The sequence below is a fragment of the Rhinopithecus bieti genome, unplaced genomic scaffold, assembly GCF_001698545.2.
Source record: "Rhinopithecus bieti isolate Rb0 unplaced genomic scaffold, ASM169854v2 scaffold_27006, whole genome shotgun sequence".
NCBI lineage: Eukaryota > Metazoa > Chordata > Mammalia > Primates > Cercopithecidae > Rhinopithecus > Rhinopithecus bieti.
In genome coordinates, this window is record NW_016813373.1 from 472,219 (window position 1) to 497,693 (window position 25,475).

General features: G+C 47.6%; 1 protein-coding gene across 1 annotated transcript in view; it reads left to right on the plus strand.

Annotated features, from left to right (window-relative positions):
* The window catches only part of LOC108512687 (voltage-dependent R-type calcium channel subunit alpha-1E), a 313,873-nt gene that overhangs the window by 235,708 nt on the left and 52,690 nt on the right, over positions 1 to 25,475 (plus strand). The window contains exons 19-28 of the mRNA XM_017848045.1: positions 712 to 768; positions 1,943 to 2,593; positions 2,990 to 3,303; positions 5,462 to 5,621; positions 6,712 to 6,841; positions 7,550 to 7,609; positions 8,334 to 8,440; positions 20,315 to 20,326; positions 21,922 to 22,018; positions 25,029 to 25,189. Of these exons, the coding sequence (XP_017703534.1) occupies positions 712 to 768; positions 1,943 to 2,593; positions 2,990 to 3,303; positions 5,462 to 5,621; positions 6,712 to 6,841; positions 7,550 to 7,609; positions 8,334 to 8,440; positions 20,315 to 20,326; positions 21,922 to 22,018; positions 25,029 to 25,189 (1,749 nt within the window). The remainder of the gene's footprint in view (positions 1 to 711; positions 769 to 1,942; positions 2,594 to 2,989; positions 3,304 to 5,461; positions 5,622 to 6,711; positions 6,842 to 7,549; positions 7,610 to 8,333; positions 8,441 to 20,314; positions 20,327 to 21,921; positions 22,019 to 25,028; positions 25,190 to 25,475) is intronic.

Consider the following 25,475-nt stretch of genomic DNA (forward strand, 5'->3'; position numbering starts at 1 on the left):
TATGCGTATGAAAGAGAGTTTTCTCTGTACAAGACTTAGAAGGTCAATATTGTGCTCTGCCCTGCCGAACATAGAATAGGGCCTATGGCCAGGGCCTCTGCATTGCTCATAGGCAGAGGTCACTGCTCATATCCTGGAGTACATGGATGGTGGCCTATGGAAAGATGGTGCTGCCTCTGACTATGGAGCACTTTGTAGCCTTGACATCATGCATGGCAGAGCACTTGCTCCCCTGCATGTTTTGTGAAGCTGGGTCAGGGTCTGCTATAGGAGTCATGAGCTGGGGAGCCACACCCAATGAATGTGCTATGCTAGCCCTAGAAATGACGGGGGAGGGGAAGAAAACTACTTAGCAACATCTACTGGATTTCCAAAATAGGAATCTGAAGGATGTGTAGGTGGAAGTTTGCGTGCCTGTGGGGCATGGTGTTTGAGCATCTGGAGCTGTGGATCATGTGAAATGGCATAGCCTGTGTGGCTCTGCATGTGTGCTTCAAAAACTAGATCCATGTATTTGCACATAGCAAGGAATTGAAAGTCACTGCATTGGAGAGTCGAACATGGGGAGTCTACAGAAGGCAAGCAGGCACATGGAGACCCGATGGCCACGCAGAGGACTCTGTGTCCCCCTCCAGAAATCCGCTGGTGGCTCTGGGGCTTGAGGTTCCTAGAGGTTGGGGTGAACTGAACCTGTTCGTTTTTCTTCCCCAGAAGAGACAGAAGGAGAAGACACCACATGTCGATGTGGGAGCCACGCAGCAGCCACCTGTATGTGTGTACCAGTTTGCGTGTTTGTGAGTGGTTACGTGTGGGTGTGGGACAATGTGTTGTTGTCCTTGCCATAGACAAAGTGACACTGGGTGTGCATGTCAGTGTGTGGCTTGGTGTGTGTGTGTGTTCTCTTCACATGATCTGTGGATATGCTCTCTGCACCTCTCAACATGTGCTTATATCAGTGTGTGTCTACGTACGTGACCTGTGTGTTTTTCGCTCTTCAGTCTGGCCTGTGAATGGGTATATGTTGTGTTAGTGTTGGTGGGTGTACCTCTCACGTTAATGTTGGTGGGTGTACCTCTCACGGAGGCAGTTGTGTACAGCTATGTGTGGGCCTCAGTGAGGGTGCGTGTGGGTACATCTGCGTGTCCCCTTCACAGTTTGTAGGTGTGCACCCACAGGCACAGGCGTGGGGAGGAGGTGACTCCCCATCCGCCCAGCAAGCCCTCTCCTGTGTGCTCTCCTGCATTTGTGTTCGTGTGTTTCTGCTGCCCCGTGAATGCTCCTCTAGGCCCCTGGGCTGAAATGCTCGATCACAGTTTTGAGTATGAGCTCCTGGTGGTCTCTGCACTTAGTTAGCCTTCTGTGGCTTTTATTAGCTATTGTGGAAGAGACTCCTAGCACTCACTTTTGAGGGTGGTATCAAGACTTTTTGTAATAAGTCTGCCTGGCACTCTTCTCACCCTTCAATGGTATCTGACAATTTCAGCCCTCATTATCCCAGGCTGTAACCTGAGAGGGAAGGGAGTTGAGGGGGAGAGGAGGAGGAAAGACCTTTGACCTTGAATCAAGGGCCATTGAGTGTGTACAAGCAGATGCCCCAAAAGCAAGGAGAGCAGGGGAGTGAAGACGTGGTAAGCCTGTGGACTGCTGCCCCAGCAGGCCCTGGGGACTTGGAACCCCTCCCAGGGCTGATGCCTACCCACCCCTCAGTTACTGCAAAGCAGGGATTGGAGTGGAAAGTGACCAGGCTGGGAGTCACCTGCCCGATGAGCTCCTCACGTGTGGCCCGCCTGCTCCTCGCATCTTTCTGTGCTTCCTGTCTGCAGGTCCCGGGCGCTCCCATTTGCCCCCACCATGTGTCCTGCCCTCTCACATGGCCCCTGCGGCCACCCTCCCTGCCTGCAGCTTTCAGGCTGACCACAGCCCTGCCCTTTCCCCTTGGCAGGAGGGAGCGGAGGCGCCGGCACCACATGTCTGTGTGGGAGCAGCGCACCAGCCAGCTGAGGAAGCACATGCAGATGTCCAGCCAGGAGGCCCTCAACAGGGAGGAGGCGCCGCCCATGAACCCACTCAACCCCCTCAACCCACTCAGCCCCCTCAACCCACTCAACACACACCCCAGCCTTTATCGGAGACCCAGGGCCATCGAGGGCCTGGCCCTGGGCCTGGCCCTGGAGAAGTTCGAGGAGGAGCGCATCAGCCGTGGGGGGTCCCTCAAGGGGGATGGAGGGGACCGATCCAGTGCCCTGGACAACCAGAGGACCCCCTTGTCCCTGGGCCAGCGGGAGCCGCCGTGGCTGGCCAGGCCCTGTCATGGGAACTGTGACCCGACTCAGCAGGAGGCGGGGGGAGGAGAGGCTGTGGTGACCTTTGAGGACCGGGCCAGGCACAGGCAGAGCCAGCGGCGCAGCCGGCATCGCCGCGTCAGGACGGAAGGCAAGGAGTCCTCCTCAGCCTCTCGGAGCAGGTCTGCTAGCCAGGAACGCAGTCTGGATGAAGCCATGCCCCCTGAAGGGGAGAAGGATCCTGAGCTCAGGGGCAACCATGGTGCCAAGGAGCCAACGATCCAAGAAGAGAGAGCCCAGGATTTAAGGAGGTGAGTGAGTCACGGGGTCCCAGATGGATGGCGCACAGGCTGCTGTTAGGTGTTCCTCAATATAAGCCTTTCTGAGCTCCAGTTTCCCCTTTTATAAAATGGAAATTATGCTGACACACACTTTGTGAGGTATGAGTAAATATAACAGGCAGTGGGCTCTGTCCCCCTGAAAACAAGGGCCTGTTGGAAGTGGGTCATGGATAGAAGGACAGGAATAAGGCAGTGACCATGGCGTGTGGGTCTTAGCACCTCTCTGCCTGGCTGGGTGGGGTGGAAGGCGGTGGTGGCTTTGTGCCTTCCAGGCTGCCTGAGCTTCCCCACCTTCCCCTTGTGCCAGGCACACCCGCCATTTGGGGACAGCATCTGAGCACCAGCTCTCTCCTCCTCTCTCTGTAGGACCAACAGTCTGATGGTGTCCAGAGGCTCCGGGCTGGCAGGAGGCCTTGATGAGGCCAATGCCCCCTTAGTCCTGCCCCATCCTGAGCTGGAAGTGGGGAAGGACATGGTGCCGACGGAGCAGGAGCCAGAAGGTAGCAGTGAGCAGGCCCTGCTGGGGGATGTGCAGCTAGACATGGGCCGGGTCATCAGCCAGAGTGAGCCCGACCTCTCCTGCATCACGGCCAACACGGACAAGGCCACCACCGAGAGCACCAGCGTCACTGTCGCCATCCCCGACGTGGACCCCTTGGTGGACTCAACCGTGGTGCACAGTGAGAGCACGGTCCCGTTTCCCCTCCAACCCCACCTCCTATCCTGTCTGGGGCTGGGGCCCTTCCAATAAAGCCACATGGAAAGCACCACCAGGAGGAGGAAATCATCCTTCAAGAAGTAAAAATGAGTGGCAGTTTTCTCCCAGTGTGCAGAACAAAAATAAGCTAGCCTTCTCTTCATCTTAAATTTTTCCCATAAAATTTCCCCAAGCTTTTGGTTCCTGTGACCACACTCAAATCTTCAGAGTGATCACATGTGACTTTGTGCCCAGTGAGATATTCAGCTATTTGCTTTGGTGTATGAATATTTGATGGTGTTCTCTGGGGTCTCCCAGGTGCTCTGCTGCCCCAGCAAGTTAGGGAGCCTCTGATGGAGTGGACCATGGCTCTGCTCACTGAGTGACCTTGGAAAAACCTCTGTGTCTCTTGAGGCCTCAGTTTGTCGTCTGTAAAGTGAGAGCGTTGTACTAGATGATCTCTGAGGCCGTTCCCTGTACTAATATTTTATATGATTCTATTGCTCTTACCAATTCTTTTTCTCCTAGGAGCTGTTAGTCACAAGTTCTCCCCATCACAGTTCCCTTAGGCAGCAAATGTTAATTATTGATGTCCTAAAGGGAAACACAGCAAAACAAACAAACAAACAAAACAAAACAACACTTTCCCTGCCCTGACTCTACATCCCATCCCTGTATTCATCCCACCCCTTATCCTTGCCCGGACCCCATACCCCATCCCTGCCCTGACCCCACACCTCACCCCTGCCTTATTAATTCCACACCCTATCCTTGCCCTGACCCCATACCCCATGGCTGCTCTGGCCTCATGCTGTCCCCGCATTAATCCCACCTGCTATCCCAAGATCACTGAATTGTGACCACAGGGTTCCAGCTTTGATGTTTTCCTCTTACTTTTTCTGTATTTACTCTTTCACATGACAGTCTTCCCCCTCCCTGTTTTTCTTTCTTCCATGCTCCCTCCCCATTTCTGCATGCTCTCTACAGCCAACATGCCACTACTGCTTCAGAAAGTGCAGTCTCCCATGTCCAGTGGCATGCTTCAGTTGACTTGGGCATGTCTCAGGATCCCAGACCCACAGCTCTTTTGGTGTTTGTTTGCTTTAATACGTAAGAAGTGTTTTGGGCCTTCTTTTATGAGAAAGAATATAAAGCTTTACTCTCCCTCTGTTCTAATTCCAGAGCTACTCTTTGGTCTTGGTCATAGGTAAAAGCATGTGATAGGAAGGCTTTTGGATACTTCTTATGACTTACTCTTTAGGAAGAGGCCCTGGCATGGGCCAGGACCACCAGGATCCACTGCTGACACGGGGTTCCAGGGTAGAGTCATTCAATGAGCAGGGAGCAGTAGGTGAGGGTGACTGGGGCCCTTTCCCCACTGTAACAGCTTCAGCCTCCTGCCAGTTTAACCTATACCGTGTCTTGAGTATGGAAACAGCAGCAGCAGCAGCAGCTGAGAGCTCCCCTCGACCTCTGGCTCCTTCGTCCTCCCAATCCTGGGATGCAGTCATGAACCTATACTCACATGATTATTACATTCTCATTTCTACATTAATCATGGCCAAAAAAAAGCATAGCCAGAAAGACTGCTGCAAACAGAGTCATGATTTATTGAAATCTTCCATTGCAGGGTGATTCACTGAAAGGCGATAGGATTTTAAATCGGGAACCCATACTAGCTGTATGACCTTAGGAAAGGTACTTAAATTGCCAGAACTTTAGTTTTCCCATCTGTATCATGGGAGTAATAATACGTGCCACTCAGGGTATACCATGGGAAAATTCAGTAAGTGAATATGTACAAAGAATCCAGAGTTTAGATATAAAATCTAAACCTTGTAAATTTTATAACAGAAACACTATGTTGTTTATCAGACTCTAAAAGTTCAACCTTAAAAGGGGAAACATCATAGTCATTTATATGACTAAAAGGTTATTTCTCATAACATCTGGGGAGGGTGAAATAAGAAGAGTTTAACTCAATGTCAGATAGTAAATACCCCCAATGCCTGCAGGGCACCTTGTTAGGGATGTCCCTGGAGCCCTTTCTCCTCCTCTCCTTTCATCCCCAACTAAACACAAATGGTGCCAGTTTCACATGCGGCATGGTTTCTGAAGATTTCAATGTGTTCCTCTTGTAGTTAGCAACAAGACGGATGGGGAAGCCAGTCCCTTGAAGGAGGCAGAGATCAGAGAGGATGAGGAGGAGGTGGAGAATAAGAAGCAGAAGAAGGAGAAGCGCGAGACAGGCAAAGCCATGGTGCCCCACAGCTCAATGTTCATCTTCAGCACCACCAACCCGTAAGCCACCCTCGCGTTGCTCCCTCTTTGGTGCTAAGGTAAACGGCCAGGTGTGAGGCAGGGCAGGGTGAAGGGGAGAGGAAGGATGGGGGCCCAGCTATCTTCTTAAGCCTTCCTGGTGGGGCATGGCCAGACATTGAGCATCTGGGGTGCCCACTAAGTGAGGTGGGTTGGTAAGTTAGACAGCCTCTGAACTCTGCCCGTAGCCGAAAGAGTAACGTCAGACAGGAGAGCATGAGACATGTCATCGGAAAGGAACTCTTTACCAGTCTTTGGTCAGTAGGTAGCGTGGAGAAAGGAAGGAAATCTACATGAGATTGTGTCACCGAATATTCCAGAAGTTGATAAAGCCAAGAATGTGGAGCCTAGAATGACCAGATCACCTGTTTGGGTTGAGAGTTTTGGTCACACTGCTCTCCATGTGGAGTTTTGAAATGGTCTGCTCTGAGCGTGCTACTCAGAGCAGGGGCAGGGACATGAAGTGGGCGTGACAGAGCGGAGTCTGGAAGGTTAGATTCAGGAAAGATGGAATTTGGGAAGAGCATTTCAGCAGGGCTCCAGGAAGAGGGCAACCTGGGTTAAGGCATGTGAGCCATCCATGACTAGAATGCAGAATATAGAATACAGTTACTTTAACCAGAATAACCTGGGGCCCATGAAAACTCATTACTGCTTTCATCAGGAATCTTAGAATCAAGATCTATTTTTATGTTTCTTGGTTCTTTGTAATTTCCTTGGGATGTCCCAGTTTCCTTAGAGTGGGAGAGTAGACATCAAGATACAGCAGAGGGTGCTGTGCAGCCGCCCTGAGTTGGTAGGCTGATGCTGGCTGCTCCCCATGGCTCAGACGTGTCTGCAGATAATGTATCTTGGCTTGCGTGCCGCAGCCTCTAACCAATCTGATTACCTTCTTCCACTGGGGCTTTAAATCAAGGGTGGTGGCTGAGAAATTAAATTGCTCTCCCTGGCGGCTTCCTTTGGCAAGGGCCTGGCTGTCTGGAAGGGGCCGATATGTGTATGTGGGAGTGAGGAGTAAGGGCATGGGTGTAGTGGGGAGTGGGCCAGCTCAGTCGTGCTCCACTGCCCGCAGGATCCGGAGGGCCTGCCACTACATCGTGAACCTGCGCTACTTTGAGATGTGCATCCTCCTGGTGATTGCAGCCAGCAGCATCGCCCTGGCAGCAGAGGACCCCGTCCTGACCAACTCAGAGCGCAACAAAGTGGGTGCACAGGGACCATGTGTCAGCCTCCGTAGTACTCTGGTGCTCACCCCATCCCAGCATTGGAGGTGAACCGAGATGGTAGCAAGGTTTCTGGGGAATGAGCAAGGATTGGAAATTGCCCACTCCTGTTCCTCAGGGCTAAGTATGAACCATTCCCAGACAAGCCCCTTCCAAGCCCAACACACTGCAAGGCTCTGCCTCAAACCGGCCAGGGCTCTGCGAGGCTCTGCAGCCACCCATGGGCTTGGATGTGGGTCTAATGTAGGGTCATGGATGGTGTGTGTGAAGCTGGCAGCTGCAGCTTCACCACAGGGGGCCAAGGCCTCCCCTGGGGGTCCCACGGGTATATGTCAGGAGACATGAGGGACACGAGGAGGACAGGAGCTGACAAGGATTTCAGGTCCCGAGCCAGAACTGAGGGACAGGTATATGGACAATTCAGACCCAAAACGTTAAGTTCTGGCCAACGAGAGGGAACAGCTGAGTGGCCACTGGGTCACACGGCTCCAGCAGGGCCCATGCCCCTCCTTCTGGCATTTCTCTGTCAGTCCAGCTAGTGGTTCTAATTCCAAGCCTTTGTTCTGAGGGTGCAGTGGGTGAGGGCCGGGGTGGGCAGGCACGAGTGCATGTGTCCTGGCAGGTGGGAGTGCATGTAGTAGCCTGTTGGCCACACATGGTCATTTCCTTCTGCCATATGTCTTTCAGGTCCTGAGGTATTTTGACTATGTGTTCACGGGCGTGTTCACCTTTGAGATGGTTATAAAGGTAAAAACTTCTAGAGAAAACCTGGGCTCTTGGGTTTAGATGGGTCACCTGTCTGCTCCTTAGGCTAGAGCCCTTCCTCAGTGTTACCATCTACCAGCCAATGGCAGCCCTCAGTAGAGCTTCTGCCACCCCTTCTCTGGCCTCAGAATCCTGAAGAAATCTGTCTCTGTCAGCAAGACACGGCTGCATGGATATGTTTGTACTGGTGCAGGCCTGTGGACATGGCCCCAGTAGGAGGCAGGCAACAGGTGTGCAGACAGGCTTGGGGCCAGCACTCTCCTCCCCAGTGCTTGTCCTGGCTGAGCCTGGGTGTATGCCAAGGCAAAGGGCTAGGTAGAGATGAGTCTTCCTGGGCTTCATCTAGTCCCAGCCACCATAATACCCCATAGTCTGTCTTGTTCCCAGCCTCATCCATCCAGGATTTTACCCATCTGTGCATATGTGGCAATGCCCAGTGCTCTGAGCCATAAATGAAAGGAGGAATGTGGCAGGGTTCTGTGAAAACCAAGGAGTCTAGTGAACCCTGGGTGACTATGAGATGGGGGCCTCAGGACTCAGTCATGTGGAGAAAGCCTGCTGGACCTACACTCTCATTCTCCAGGTCCTAGCATAGGGTTGGTTGTGGAGATGGTGGCAGTGGAGGCATTGCCATGATGAACAGAGCTCAAGTCAAGTGTTGCCCACACCTTCTGGGCTCATTGTGGCTGTTCATCTTCTTCTGCAGATGATAGACCAAGGCTTGATCCTGCAGGACGGGTCCTACTTCCGAGACCTGTGGAACATCCTGGACTTTGTGGTGGTCGTTGGTGCATTGGTGGCCTTTGCTCTGGCGTAAGTGACTCTTTTGTTATTTGATTCCCTTCCTTCCCCTCTTCCTGGAGACTCCAGTTGATTTGAAGCCCTTTCCAGAAATGCAACATTCAGGGTGATGCCAAAGAATGCCCCTCCGGGAAATCTGCTCCCCAGTCACCCTCAGCAGAGCTCCTGAGCACCTTGCAGCTCCAGCTCATGTGACCTGACTGGCAGAATGGGGGAAGCAGGAGTAGGGAGCGTCAGGAGGGAGAAGTCAGAGGCCCTGGGAATTCCTTTCCTGGAAACGAGTAAGCATGGGCAGGCACTCACAGTGTGGACAGTGCTTCCATGCATTTAGCAATAGACCCAGGAACAGCTTATGGACCCTTTCTTTCTTGAGTGTGTCAATCAAGGAAGCAGCTTGAAAGAAAGATGCAGAGGGTAGTGCAAAGTTGAGGATCATGGAATCCTAGGCATGGTGAGGTTTTCTGTTCATAGCAGGTGTAAATGAGAGCTCTTCCAGGGATGCAAGAACCATGCTTTTGCACACACCTAATAATATGTTTAATCTCCGAAAGGAAAGGCTTTCCAAATTTTCCTTGATAATGTACTTAGGAAAACAGCCTTAAACCATTCAGGCAACTAAATCATGTTCATTATATTTATGGGCTTTTTTTTCCCCCACACATGGATCCAACTCTAGACAGTTTTCAATCACATTCTGACATTTCCTGTGGAATCTAGCCAAGGAAAGGGCTCTTCTAGCCCTTGTGGGTGTAACTAGGAAATGGGATGCTTTCAGGGTCTTTTCCTTAACCCAGTCTGTAGAGTGCCCCAGAAGGATGAATGACAGCCTCGGGGTTCTGTCTGTACCTTGTTCACCCTGAGCAGCTTCAGCCTCTTCCAGGATGCACAACAGAATTCTCAGAGCTATCCCTCAAGTCTCTCTGAGTACAAGTGGAAGCCTCATCTTTAGCCTCAGCAAGGCTAGCTACACTGTGTGGTGAGGCAGGAGAGCTTTCAGGAGCTGCTGTCATTGAGTCATTGATGGCAACTGTGAAAGGAACACAATGTCTTCATACATTTACCCTTCTGAGTGGTTTTCCCTCCAAGGGTTTGCCCTTCCAAGTGTTTAGAAAGAGATCACTATTGGAAGGGTTTGCCCTTCTAAATGTTTAGAAAGACAGGGAAGCTGGGCCGGGCACGGTGGCTCACACCTGTAATCCCAGCGCTTTGGGAGGCCGAGGCAGGCAGATCACAAGGTCAGGAGATCAAGACCATCCTGGCTAACACAGTGAAACCCCATCTCTACTAAAAATACAAAAAAATAGCTGGGCATGGTGGTGGGCACCTGTGGTCCCAGTTACTTGGGAGGCTGAGGCAGGAGAATGGCGTGAACCAGGGAGGTGGAGCTTGCAGTGAGCCGAGATCACGCCACTGCCCTCCAGCCTGGGCAACAGAGCGAGACTCCGTCTCAAAAAAAAAAAAAAAGAAAGGGAAGCTGACAGTGCTTCTCCTCAAGCTTCTCCTCAAGTACTGTCAGCTTCCATCTCTTATCCTTTCCGGCAGAAAAATAGGTGGGATGAGAATTACAAGATGTTTCTCAAGTGGCCTGGTGGGGTGGGGATAGTGGAGGGCTATCTGTCTTAAGGAGAGGTACAAGGTACACTCCCAGCTGTGCTAGAAGTGTAGGATCTCCCAGAACCTGGAAGTGAACTGTGCTCCCTCAGTCATGAGAGACCTTACAAAAGAAAACCACGTTGGGCATAGTTTGTGACCCTGAAATGGGCTGGTGATCAAGGTAACTCCAGTGTCCCTTGTCCCCTTGTGCACATGTTAATTCCATTGTGCAGTCACTTTTGCCCCCCACAAAAAGAAAGCTTTCTGTCACATGTGGCTGGACTGTTCTTGAGGAAATTTTACAGAAGCATGGGGTATTTTCTCAAGCATCTGGGCCCTGTCTGGATTCTCGTGGTGCAATGAAAGGAAAGGCAGCTCTGGCTCCATCAGAGGGACTTCCAGCTCCTCTTCCGTCTTCTTGGAAAGACGGATGAAAGTCTGCTTTTGCCCTAAGGAGACCCACATTTTTTGTTAGAGATAAATATTATCCTTAGATTTTAAAAGGTCAAGTTCCTTTTCATTTTACTAATTCATTTGCATAGATTATCCACTGTATCATTCTCATTTTGATCTCTAAAAATCATGTGTCTCTCTTTGAAGTATAAAGAACAAGGAGATAGAAGCATATAGGAAAGAACCCACCCCATCTTTAGAAAGAACAGAACCCATTGGCGTAACAGGACAGAGTGGCAGGAAAGGTTGGGCTGTGGAACCAGATGGGCCCTTGTTTGAATCCCAGCCCCTCTACTTTCCAGCTTTGTGTCCTTGAGCCACACAGCAAAATATTAACCCTCCTAACCTCAGTTCTCATCTCTGAAATGCAGATAAAATAATGTGTATAAAGTGCTTAGGACAGGGCCTGATGTAGTGTGAACAATCAATACATATTAATTCCCCTCCTCATCCTTCCATTCTCTTATCACATCATGAAATCCAAATATAGGAGCAAATATGTATTGATGTGCAATGTATACAGATAGATGTGTGCAGGCTGGCCCAAGACCTAGCTGTTTTATACATATACACCCCCTCGCCTATGCCTGTGTGCCTGGTAACCAGGCTGGCGTTTTGGTGCCAGTGTGGGAGGAGGTGTGTTTTAGAGGAAGCTCCTGCATGCCTGCCTATTGTCCACAGTCCAGACATCTCTTCTCAGACCCAGAGCAGTGATGATGTGCAGTAGAGCTGTCATCTGTCTTGTTCTTTCTTTGTGCCCTTTGAAACATGGCAGTGGTGGCTTTGGTGCTGGTGGCAGGGGAAGCCTTAATAGCCCCGGAGCCGAAGCCTCTCTGTTGTTCCTCAGACCAGGTACAGTGCAGGGGCCTCCAGGAACTCCCTGGTTCTGGGGTCCATACTTATGTGATGGATTGAGAGTTATGATCCATCACTTGCTTTTAGTCATGTCACTTCTTGAACTCTCCCTTCATTTTCTCCGAAACATAAATGGTACTTGCTCACCTTTCTCCATCCATTTTCTCTTTTGCCTTCAACTTTCCAAGCTTGCCATGCCCATTCCCTCTCCCCTTTCTCTGCTCATGGAGCAGGCTCCCACTCCCCCTCCTCTGGCCTTCGTCATATTTGCTGCGCGAGGTCCAGGTAATGCTTTCTTTTGCTCATGCACCCATGCTTTCAAACTCTGTCCTGTTCCTTTCCTCATTAATGGCACCAGAGAATTCAGCTCTCCCATCACTTTGGTGGAGTTAGCCAGAGTCCTGCCTGCCAGCAGAGAGAGGACCTGGCCTGGTACAGAGAGTGAAACAAGTCACTGAGCCTATGTCCCTCATGGTCAGGGGCTCAGGCCAGCAGAAAGCCAAATGTAGGGTTGTCTGCAGGCTTGTCAAGTATCTCTCTCCTTGTGTTTACAACTTTCGTTATCATATCCCATATATTTGTCCCATAATGTCCACCATTCAAATAACCTTATTCCTGTCCCAGTCTCTTTCTCTCTTTCTTAAAATTGAACCATGACTTACTGAGGAGGCTTCTGTGAAGCCTATTGCTTAATAGACTTGAGCTACTGATGGTGGTTGCCATGGTAGCATCTTTCTGTGGCTCCTCAGAAACCAGGGCTGACATGGCGTTCCTTCCACCACCCAGCCAGAGCCTTCTCAGACCCTGGTCCAACCCCCAGGAGCAAAGCCCCTCACCAAGCGAGGGGAATGACCTCTAGCTGAATTCTCAAAGAAAGCTGTGGTGTCCCCTGAGCCCTCCTGCCGAGGCGTGTGCCTGCCACCATGTATGTTTTCTACAAGCATATATGTTGTTTATGCAGTGGCTGAAGAGAAGACTGTTCTCCACAGCTGCATACATCAAGTTAAGGGAATGTTTATAATGTAAACCTGGAAAATTCCATTGGGGAACTTTATTGACTTTTGAGGAGGAAGGGAAGGGGATTTTTTCATTTATTTATTTTTCTTCTTGGATTTATTTTAAGTGTGGGCAGAGCAGTGGATAAAAAAATAAATGGAAAGATACCCACATTGCAACTTTTCTGTTCTTTCCAATTCACTTTTACATTATAAGGCATTTATAAGAACACTCAGGTCTCCTTCCTTAAGCTCAGCGTCCCTGCAGGGAGGTGGGCAGAGTTTCGGCAAAGGTTGGGTTCAGGGCTTCATTATTCCACTGTCCTCACAACGCCTGCTTTCTGGGCCACATGGAGACAGAGTGTTTGCTGACTATAAATGTCCGGAGCTGTGCCTTCTGTACTTTGAGGTTTCAAGAAAAGTCTGGTGAGTGGCTGGATCTATGAAACCTTCCTCTTTTATCTTTTTCTTTCCAAAGAAGAGGGATTCTTTTGTGTGATTTTATGTGAAAGGACCAGAAACCACTTTGCCCAGTTTCCACACACCCTGTTGCCATCTCTGCTGCTTCCCGGCCTCCTGGAGGGAAGGCAAAGATGGTTACAGCCTTGGCATTTCCGGGGATCTGCACATGAGGCACATTCCCTTGGTGTGGGGGACCCTGCTCCCCAACCAAAGTCAGCTGCCTTGTAGGGAGGTCACGCAACCACTACACAGATTACATTCCTGAACCTCACAGAACCCTCATGTTTCATGTCTTTCATGTTTAGTGAAGTGACTTGGGCAAACAGGTGGGCAGGGACAGCATCTCTGGAGGAATGCAGGAGAGGACCAGAACACCTGTGCGTGTGTGTCTTTCTGTGTGTGACACCTGCACTCCAACCCAGGACCCTCACCCTCTCCATTTCCACTGCTCTACAACATGTTACTTGACTAGCTCGATTCACATGAGCGGGTGAGCTCTCCTGGATTGGATTCTAAGTAGTCAACTCACGGCTTATAATTGCTCAGCAGCAGCACAGATGGTTTAATAGAAAAATAACTAGCAATTCTGCTCCCATCTCCTCCCCCACCTCAGAATTCACGATGGCCTGTGCATCCGTCAGTTATACAGGCTCTCCGGCGGCTGACGCCAAAACTTCCTGTTGCCATTTGCCGTTGTAGCAGGGCATGGGGTGAGGTCAGGACTCCCTGGCACTCAGGAGATTTGGCTCGCAGCTGCACTTGGCCTTTCATTATTCAGTCCTTAGCCAGAAATGAAAAACATGAGTCAGTCTGCCTTCGTGATGCCAGAAGGAACTGGAGTTCCCACATTAGCTTTTATTACATTCTTTTCATTAAAGTATGTCACTTTCCTGACACTTGACACTCTGCCCTAGTCGCTGAGATGGATAAGGTCCATTGAATGCATTCAGCACTAGCTGTGGCAGCAGAGTTATATACACAGGCATGGACAATTTTAGATTTGGAAGGAATCTAAGGAGCCAGAGAATATGTTCCTCTGGGAGCTGGGAGTGGTGGCTCACGCCTGTAACCCCAGCAAGTCGAGAGGCTGAGATGCGAGGATTGTTTAAGGCTGGGAGTTCGATAATGTGGTCCTCTGGTTCTGGATTTGCTTGTGGGATTTTGTGTGTTAGAAGGTGAGAATGTGCACATGTAAGAAAGAGGTGGCTATTCAGCACCAAAATGCTCATACATACTCATGCTCAGCACAGCATGGAAACGACAGACAAACATTTCACCCTAAACCTGGTTGGTTGTTTCTCCTATTCTTCACTACCTGCCTGTGTCTGAGGCAGTCCCCTCAAACCTCCAGCGTTGCCTATGGGACTTCTTTCTTGACAGAACTTCCCTCTTTTTAAACTGAAAGGGGAGTCTGCCAAAGGAAGCAGTGACTGCACATTAATCTTGGAGGCAAAAAAGTGGACGAAGTACTGCTTCATGCAGAGAAGACCCATTTACCACTGAGCCAGACAGGCCATCCAGTTCCCCTGTTCTGTGGAAGAGAACGAAGGATTAAAATTAAATTTAGCCATCAAGTAGCCCATTAACTGTGGATTTAGGAGGCCAGCTGAAAAAGAATTGGAAATTTCCAACCGTAAGCAGATAGGAGGATATTGTTCCTGAGACTCCAGTTTAAAAGTCACCTCAAGAATGACTACATCTGATTTTTGTGCCCAGTCAAGGACACTAAAGATGATCAATGCCCATGGACTTTTGAGGTGCCTACTGCTATATCATAGCTGCCTTGAAAATGGAGTTTGGGAGGGAGGAAGGAGGGACAGAGTGGCAGCCACATGGAGGGAGTGAGTGTCTGAAAGGAGATAAGTCCTCAGTCTACCTACTCTTGGCATTAAGTCTCAGCATGCATAGTTTTTAGTGAATGCTGGAAAATGTGTTGTTTGTTGCATGTGACATTGGTGCTGCCGAGGAACCGCCTGTAGAATATTCACTTTGAGACCTTTATCTTATGGAGGCAATGGCTGTGAACACCACAGTATTATTATTATTATTTTAATCAACAGCACGAAATTGGGAGACGGTTCGTTGTAAATGGGATCTCAGCCTGTGGCCACAGACCCAAGCAAAATGAAATGATCCAATCAGGGAACACTGCCCCCATCCACATGGTAACCAACACCAACCAGACCCAGATACAAAAAGCACCCTGTGAGCCTTCACAACCATGGGAAGAGCCCAGTACTGCTGAATTAGTAGAAACTCCTCATAGTGCCCTCCAGATTTAAAAGTAGATTTTAGGCCGGGCGCGGTGGCTCACGCCTATAATCCCAGCACTTTGAAAGGCTGAGGCGGGCGTATCACGAGGTCAGGAGATCGAGACCATCCTGGCTAACACAGTGAAACCCCGACTCTAATAAAAGTACAAAAAATTAGCCGGGTGTGGTGGTGGTGGGCGCCTGTAGTTCCAGCTACTCAGGAGGCTGAGGCAGGAGAATGGCGTGAACCTGGGAGGCGGAGCTTGCAGTGAGCCGAGATCGCGCCACTGCACTCCAGCCTGGGCGACAGAGCAAGACTCTGTCTCAAAAAAAAAAAAAAAAAAAAAGGTAGATTTTAGAGTTACTTGGGTCAGAAGACTTCATAATGGACTTGGGGACCATCAACACAGATCATGCCAGCCACCTGCCTAATCCACATGCACAGGGGCACAGCCTAGCATTTCAAATTAGTCTTCAGTGGGACAAGTGTATTGGGTGGACTTCCACGAGCTCCAAGGCCTTCTTAGAAAGATCAGCAGATGAGGTGTCTTTGGGTATGTTGAGAATAAAAAGACAAAAGAGACAACTAAATCCACTGTTCACCAGATTGAATAATAAAACTGCTAGGAGACAGTTAGATGCTCTGCTGTCTCCTGCTGCTTCTCAGTGTTTGGACAAAAACACCACCAGTTGGAGTATGGTGCTGTGTATGGCAAAGGAGGAAGCTTACAAAAGGCTCTCAGGAGTGTGTATGAGCTTGTTGACGTCCGTGTGCAAGAGGGAAAGGATTATGCACCAAACACTTAGCACAGAGCTAGTGCTCTGGTTACATGACAAAGAAAGATGGCACAGTAACAATGGATTGAGGGTTCGAGGGTGACCCCAAGAGATGCTGAGGCACAGACCACGAGGTAAAATAAACCCCAAATGGCAGCTGCTAAGCAGTGACAAGGTCAAAGTGGTAAATTTAAAATTTTCACAGAAGCAGATGAACATATCCTTATCTGCAGGTCCTAGAGAGACAGGCACTGCCAGTGCAAAAGGGGAAACTTCCCCACAGGTCTTTAGCAAAAGGGGAAACTTCCCCACAGGTCTTTAGAATTTTTAAAGTGCTTTCACACTGTTTATTTTATTTATCACTGAACAGTCCTGTTTTACAACTGAGAAGTGGATTGCCTGAGGTTTGACTAGTCTAACTTATTTGACTAGTAAGTAGCAAAGCCAGTTCTTGAACAACCTTGGCGTTCTGATTTGAAGTTCAGTGTTGTCTCCATTATGTTAAGCGCCCTTCTACACATCATGTTCTCGTTAGCTCCAAGCAATTAACCCCTGTAAGCTAAGAGCAGTGGCTTGGTATAGATCTCTCCTCAACCTACAGATCCTTCTGTCTCTACCTGGTGACAGACAAGACCTATGGGTAGATGGAGAAGGGCATCCCTGAACTTGTCCATCTTGATGTTTCATCTGCAACTTTTTTTTCCTACGAACTCTCATAGACCCTAAACTGATTACGGGGAGTGTGAGAGCTCACTATTTGAGATCAGGAAGTACTGGTCCTTTTACTGTTTCAGGAAGTACTGGTCCTTTTACTGTTTGGTTAAAACCCTCCAGTGGTTCCCATTTGAAAGGCACTCTAACATCACAAATAAAAGCATAGGTTTCAGAGTCAGGTACATTTAGGTCTGAATCCCAGCACTATTATTAACTGCCTTAACTTTGAACCTCTGCTTCTTCATCTGTAAATGGGGATTCAAAAATAATATTTTGGTCCTATGAGCATTAAATAAGGTAAAATGTATTTAATGTCTGCTATAGTGCCAAGCACTTAGTAATTGTATAATGATAGTTATTATTTCCTACCAAATAATAGTCCAGACACATTAGTGAGACACTCGAGGCTCCTCACAGCATGACCGCTCCATCTACCTTTCACTCCTGCAAGCCTGGCCATTGCCTGAGGCAAGAGATTCCTTCAGATCCCTGAGCTATTCCCTGCTGAGCTCATGGGGGTGGGCAGAAGGCCATGGCACTTAAAGGACAGAAGGGTTCTTTAGAACCTGATGTCCCTGCTCTGCCCTCATGGGAGGAGAGTCAGTTCCTGGCAGACATCAACTTGAGAGCATGTCCTTTGAGAAGAGGGGACCTGGGAGGTGAAGAGCAAGATTACATTGAATGATGAGTGATTACACATGAAAGATCTGGAGGGCAACTTGACAATTGAGCTGGAAAATTCTCATCTTTTCCTGATGAAACAAGAAAAAAAATGTGTCATTTTTTTCTCCTGGAGAGCAGCCAGGAACCTACCAAATAAATAGAAAATAAATAGTAAAATGGGTGGCCCAACTGAGTCCCAATTAAAGTGAGACCAGTGCATCCTAGTGTGTGGAATTGTCCTTAGATTTTAACATTAGAGTCAATTTTTGAACCTGATAGAAATTTAATTAGGCAGTGTAAAAACATCTGATGATAATTTAGTAGCAGAGACTAGCAAAGTATTACCGAACAATGACATTTAAATGATTTGTAAAATGCACGTGAATTATTTCCAAAACAATGTGCCTTAATTAAGGTACTTGAAGAGCTTATCCTTTTAGTTTAGTGAAATGTCTTCCTTGCGATCTTGTTGACTTTGATAATGGCTTAAATCACTCTTGTATGCGTGGATTTGGGAGCAGTACTTTGGCCTAGTCCCTGTGTAAATTATATTTTAACTAATGGGGACTAAATTGTTGAGGCTTTTCTTGACTCCAGGGCTTTGTTATTCAGTACTCTTTTCATTTCAAATGGCAATTTTTAAATCAGTTAAATCTTGCCCCTGTTAACAAAACTGAGGATGAAAGCATAGTTTTCTGCAGCTATTCCAATTTATAGCTTTTCAATGGCTCCTCTGCAGTAAGAGACCTGATGAAAGATGCGTAGAGCAACGACTAATTTTTTTTTTTTTTTTTATTTTACTTTTGGCCTGTGTGTGATTGCTATCCCTGACTCAGATCTGTGGGAGTTAGGATGGGACAAATAGCCCCACCCAGTGGTTCGGCAGCCACACTCAGCTGTTAAGATTAGAGTGTACCATTAAGGAACCCTGTTTTCCAAAACGAGGGACAATGGTGAGTTTGCATTATGCCATGCAATATATGATATATGTGGTAATATAATGAATTATACCATGACATTTTACTAGGATTCTGGGGGGAAATTAATTCAAGAGAGCAAATTATATCCTTTATCCAGGTATGTGGGAAGAGCAGAAAATATTGGGGCCTCCCGCAGAAGATGCGTGTCTGTGAGCGTGACCTCTGAGAACCTTTTCAGATGCTGCAGGATAGAAAGGTCTCCGAGATGAGGACTTGAGTTAAGCAGAAGGCAGAAGCTTGGGGTGTGTGATCCTAGACCACCTACCTATATATCGATCTCTTACCCTATTCCTACATCTTAGAGATATGAAAGATTATCCTGTAGTTCTTCCTTAAGACAAATGTAGCCTGGGGAAAGGGAAACCTATGTAGTTATTTTGGTAAACTTTTTAATTGATTTCATTTTTCCTATGGCAGCTTGCAGTTATACTTTTATTTATGTGCTTATTTACTTGAGGTCTGTCTTCCCTACTAGACTAGGTAAGTTTCAAAAGGTTGGCAACCTCATTTGGTCACAACTGTGTATCCAGTATGCAGAACAGTGCCTGATATATATTAAGGACTGCACAGATGCTTGCTATATGAATGAACAAAGGTGTGTTTGGCTGACCTACCATATGCCCTGTCTTATATGTGAGAAGATGCTGGGGGAGATATTTCTGTCCTCTGAACATTTGGAGGTTATCACATTAAGGATTTAAGGTTTATAAGGCCTTGGGTCTAATTCCCAAGTCATCATTCATTTGGCATTTATAGTGAAAATTAATTTAATTTTGAATATGGGATCATTTGTTGAGTAAAATGACCATTAGAAGTCTTTCCTTGTGACATACAGTAGTGGAACATAGGTTTGCCATACATTGGCAAAAAATAAGAAAGGAAAGAAAAAAAGTAACCTTCATCACAATCTGCAACTAAGAACCAAAACCTGAATTATGAGCACTTCTTCTTAGCAGCAGGCCAGGACAGGGAATCATGAGATGCAGGTTCACCTATGGTGAACTCACTCAGTGAATGATCTTAGGCAAGGCACTTCCTCCTGGGGCCTCAGTTTCCTTTGCAGTTGGGTGGATTTCAGCGATCTCTTCCAGTTCAGAAATTCACTGTGCTGTTTGACAGAATTTTGAACTAAAACCTGCTGGTGCAGAGCCTTAGTGGTTAAGAGCAAGAGCTTTGATCATCATACATGCTTGGGTTCATGTCCCAGCTCTGCCAACTGATGCCGGGCACTCTACCTCTCTGAATCTCTTCTGTGAAATGGGGATAGTGATTCCTATGTGCTAAAGTTAGGAGGTTTAAATAAAGATTTGCACTAAAATTGCTTAGCACAGAGTCTGGCCCAGAATAAATTAATATTCAAAAAATTTAGAAGTTGTCATTACTTCTATCTTGAAGATATTTATGCCCTTACTTATTTTAAATGCCTCACCAATACAGCTGGGATGATTTTTCATCATCAAACTGCACAGTATGCTCACAATGGACAGGTGGTCATTTAATTTATCAAAAGGCAAACTTTGGTGTGACATCATGATCTTGACAGACAAATGCCTGCCTCCCTTATTTCAGGTTAGTTTAATGGTGGCGCTCCTCTGAGCTTCTAAGAGACATCAGTGTGTCTCTCTCTGAGTGGTTGCGTGTCCCTCTTTAGATGAAACCCTTTATAAGCATAACCATGCCAGTGTGTGAGAGAATTTCTGACCCAGAGTGGGCATAGTTCCTCCAGCCTGGTTTCTTATAAATTCACTGGAAACAGAGTTTGTCTGAAGACTACACAGGAAATGAAAGTAAACACCTGCACTTACAAAACTGCAGTTAAACCAGACTCCATGGAAATAATGCACAATACCCAGAAGCCTATGTAGAATTGTCACTTGTGCTGGCAGAGGGCCTTCGCCCCTGCAGGCTGGGACAGTGGCCATGGAGCAAATGGTGTGCTGGCCCTTCCTTTCACAAAGGTGTGGACACTCTAAGTGCCAAGGCTGTGGGTGGGGTCCCTTGGGCCTGTGCTGTTCTGCTTCCCTATCATTGTAAGGTTCTCTTTTCTCCCTGAAGTGTTCTGACTGTCTTTCTTCTCTCTACCCCAACCCCACTTTTGTTTTACTTTGATTTTCTACTGCTCTCTGATTGGATCCTCCATAGGAACGCTTTGGGGTAAATATGTTCAATTATCTTTGAAGTAAAAGATACAAGGAATGAGTTGGAGGAGCAAGAAAGTATGGTTGGGAGGAGAGGGGCTCATGCATTGAGAAAAGAGTGATCAGCTTTTATTTATATCCCAGAGACCAAATCAGGAGTCACCAAGCCTTCTTGGGAAATGATCATTCTTGTTGGTTTGGATATGTATTAGACTCATATGTTGCCTCTTTTAGGTATGTAGACAGATGAGCCTAATGCGGTGAAATAGTTTGTAAAATATACCAAAGCCTCTGGATGCTAAAGACCGTATGAATGCAATGCTTTTGGATTATTTATATTCAGATCTAGGATTGAATAAAAGTGGCTTGTAGGTCATGGCCTACAATCATTAAGAGAGTCTTAAAATAAACATTCTGGGCAAAGTCAGCATTCCTTGAATTCAATTAAATATCTTTTGGCCTGGCTTCTGTGAAAGAAAGCCCTTGCAGTTCCCACCCTGACGTTCTGGACCCCATTTCCTCAGACTGTTGGTGTAAGAGTAATCTGAGTCAACATGAAGAAAGAGACAGAGCCTTACTCCACTATTTGGAGTCTTGTTTTCCACCATTTGTGTGTTTTATAAATGATAATTATTTGAATTAAATGCAGAGGTCTCAGGGGATGAACAGGGAAGAAAGAGAAATGCAAGTTTATTGTTCATTTTATTCCTAAAAATAAAAAGAGAAACATACTGTCACTATTAGGAGTAAACATTTCCAAGAGGCTGAATAGGGAGGGTCATTAGCTGTAGGGCCAGGATAAAGGTAGGCTGGGCCTGCAGTTTGGGCCTCCCCCAGCCGAGTGACTCTCTGCAGCCTGTGCTAGGTGCACACCGTCTGCAATGGAAGGTACTGCGGGAAAAACCAGCCACACGGAGGTACTGCAGTGTGAGCCAAGGTCCTGGCTAGAAGCCTGCATGACATGCTTTCTCTGGAACACGTGGCCCAGCGAGAGTGTCATGTCTGCCACCACCCTGCCTCACCTTGCTCTCTCCTGCACTAATGAACTGTGCAGCGGTGACAAACCTAGATTAAGTCAAGTGCGCTGATGAGGCTTGCTCTTAACTGTGGGTTCATCAATTCAGCGATGATCATTTGAGAACCTATCATTTAACAAACACTGGATTTGGCACAGTGGGGATCTGAAGTGGGCCACTGCTCACATTCCCTAGTTGACGTGTCTTCTGTTTTCATTGTGCCAGTGTAGTAATCAGCAGCATTAGACTGGTAGTTAGGGAAGGAAGTGTTTATTAATATATGTGCATGGATGCCTCTGTGTGCCTATATGTTCCTCTATGTATGTATATTTGAGCGTGTATGTGCATGTGTGGGTGTTTATGCATGTGGATGTGTGTTCATGTGTGCACACTGGGAAGTGATTTGAAAATATTCCTGAAGCGTTTTTCGTAGGATGTCCCTGGAGTCAAATCTGACTCAAGTTTCTGACTTCTTGCCTCCATCTCTCCCATACATCTCTCCCCTTTTAGCCTGTTGTTGCTAATGCCATAGTTTGAATGTCATTTTTATTTCTCCCCCATTCCATATGATTCCCTGGGGGCCTCTCCCCTGCAGAACCAACAAAGGACGGGACATCAAGACCATCAAGTCTCTGCGGGTGCTCCGAGTTCTCAGGCCACTGAAAACCATCAAGCGCTTGCCCAAGCTCAAGGTAGTGTTTACAGAGTTTGTTCCCATCAAATCCCCTTCTCCCATCTTCTCTCTTTAGCCATGGCTGGCCTGCCTTTGGAGAATTTGTTCTGGGAATATTCCTTTTTCTCACACAGATATTGAAGTTCTTTTCATCTGTCTGAGCTGAAGGTCTTAGTTTCAAAGGAAAATAGCCAACATCCCAAGAAATCTATAAGAAAGCTTTTCCTTTTAGTTCAGACCCAGGTGGTATCTTCTCTCCAGTGTGATATGTCATCCAAGAGGGAATCCTGTGTGGCTTTGTCCTGGGGCCTCCTATGTCCCCAGTGCAGACCCAGAACACCAGAATGGAAGCAACGGGACCCCTCTGTGTGTTGTGGTCTGCATATTTTTTAAGGCCGAGTATCCTGGGACATTTTCTTTTTCTTATAGCTCTAGAGGAGAAGAGGCTCTTCTAGCCCCACCCTTTATAATTTTGAGGCACAGATAGGTCAGTAACTTGTCCAAGGACATGCAGTCCATTTTTGGCAGAGGCAGAGAAGAAATGGGGAAGTGAGCTGACATGAATTAAGTTCTTCCTATTGCCAGGACTTTGACTAGGTATCTTACCAGGATTTCTCCTTGTCTAATACTCTCCCTGCTCAACTCGCCTGGGGCTCCAGCTTCCATGAGCCTTCCTGCCTCTTAGGAAAGCATCATGCGCTCTATTACACAAGTCTGCTAGCCTGTTGAACCCACCTGCCCCACCCCACATACTTTGCTGTTAATAGAAGCTGAGGCTCCATGGGAGGAAAGTTCTTTCTCCCTGAATTCCTATGAATGTCAGCAAGTCACTGCCAGGGAGAGGAACAGAGCTCCTGGTTTCCAGCCCCAAAGTCTTTCTGCTGCTCAGGCCACACAGCCAGCCAAGCCCCATCTTCAGGGGCTACACCAGAATACTTTCCAGCAAGCAGACTCAATTCCCTAACTTCAGCATCGCATGGAATCATGCAGTGCTTCTCAAGGTGTGGGTCATAGGCCACCTGCATCAGGATCACCTAGGTACTCCTTAAAATCCAGATTGCTGGCCACCACAACACAACAGAGCCAGAATCCCTGTGGGAGGGGCTTGGAGTGCGCCTCCTAAACCGGCTTCCCAGGTGACTCTTAGAATATAGTGTAGTTTGAGAACCCCTGTCAACATTAAAAAGAACCCACGTGAGTGCCAGGCTCAGCTCTAGGACTTAGGAGCTATATGACCCAGGGCAAATTACTTATTCTTGACTTTCTTTCACATGGGAAATGAGGACACCTTGCAACTCATACATCTGTGGTATGGAGAAAATGAACTGATGTGAGTGGTCCCTGTTAGAAAACTCAACAGTTCCTCTGGAATGCCTGGGCCTGCTCTCCCAAGCCTGCCACAGGGGACAAAGCTTGGGGAGGGCTCTTGTGCACTTGACTCTCCCTTGCTTCTCAATTCCCACTTCCTATTGGATTCTCATCACCTCTGATACTCTTTGCCCACCCCCACCCCAAACCTCCTTCAGGCCTCATAGCACTGCTTCCTTTTCAACCATTTGGCTCTGCAGAGAGGTGGCAAAACTAACTAGGTTCATGAAACAGAAGAAAAGTCACTTCTGAGAGACCCTGATGTGACTGAAACCTGGCTACGTTTCAGAGCCCAGGGCCCTGGCCCACCGCATGGGTTCCCAGAGAGAGACACCCATGCTCCCAAGGAAGTGGCCTGGTGGACTGCTGTCCTCCCTGGCTACCCCGCCTTGCCCCTGGAGGAGGCACTTGCACAATGTTAGCTGTTTATTACTACCTTCCTGCCCGATAATGGCCCAGTTCAGCACCTGCCCATAAATACTCATTGGGTTCTGCCTCACATCCCACAGAGTGTGCTGCCTGGGGCCCTGACCCTTATCAGTGTTGTCAGTGATCCTGCAGGGCAGGATTCAGTGGGCCTCAAGGAGAGTGCAGACAAGCTTGATGAGATTAGTTAATAGGCCAGAGAAAGCACCCTGCAACCTTGCTTAATTCTGTTAAAATAGAAAGGGCTAGTTTCTTGCTCTGCAGCTCTATAACCTGAGGGAGACGTAGGTGGCTCTGATGATTCCACAAGGCTGCCTGTCACTCACATTCCCCGCAGTGTTGAACTAATTAAACCAGCAGTGCTTCACCCAGTGCTGCAAAGAAGCAGCTGCACAAATGCAGCACCACTGTGGGGCTAGATTATCCTGTGTGCTAAACCTAAAACCTAGAAAATAACCTAAAAATGGCCTGCAATGTGTTGAATTCCCATGTAACTCCTCACAGCTTAGGGCATACAGTGGAGGTCTCTGGAGGTCTGTTGCCTTTTAACTGAAGTGTAAGTCCCTGGTTCTATCTACCCAGTCTCGCCATCTCTAAGAGAAGGTATATATTGGTCTTTCCCACTTTACTTCTATTGGTCTTCATCCCAAATGCAGCCACCTTCACTAGAGAACATTTACATGAAGTACTGAATATAATCACAAATGTATGAACTTGCTATGAAATATTAGTGAAATGAACAAAGATGATAGTGTATTATTACCTGATCCTTTTAGAAAGGTAAGGAGAAAATAATACATAATCAGTATATAATTCGAATCTAAGAATGTCACCAAATAAAGCACAAGCTATCTAAAGACTAAAATGGGCTAAATGATCTCAAAGATCCCTTCCAGCAATACACTTCTATGCTTCACACTAAGTGGAGTACCCGTACCAGGAACCCACAGAGGACCACATTCCTTGCTTGATATCATCGGATTTCTACTGCGTTGGGTCTACATTCAGTTTCAGAACATGTGTTCCCATCTTAGGTGGTAGGTCCTTGCAGTCATAACCAGCTTAGAAGCCAGCCCTTAATCTCATGAGCGACGCCTCACCTCTTAGCAGGAAATTCTGTCCTGGGACAACTTCTTAGTGGGGCTTGGTGGTGGTGGTGTGGCCCAGCTCGGCTCTAGGCAAGTGTGCAGACCATCACAGGGTTCACACAGCAGGGCTCTTTGCTCTATCCACAGGCTGTCTTTGACTGCGTGGTGACCTCCTTGAAGAATGTCTTCAACATACTCATTGTCTACAAGCTCTTCATGTTCATCTTTGCTGTCATCGCAGTTCAGCTCTTCAAGGGAAAGTTCTTTTATTGCACGGACAGTTCCAAGGACACAGAGAAGGAGTGCATGTAAGTGCCGCCAGCACATCCCACTTGATTTTGCTGAAGCATGTCCTGATGAGCCCACTCCACCCCCACAGGTCCACCTTCCCTCCTTTCTATCTTACCCATCTCCACTCTTCTTTCAGCAGAAAGACAAAACAGGGAATCAATAAACTTTTTATTGAGTGCCTCTTTTGTGTCAGACATGAAAACTTGAGTGTAAACTGTCTTGTACCGTGACATTTTACACTTGAGTTTTCATTTTAAACCCCTATAATGAGCTATTGAAATGAGTTTTATTTGCTTATTATAC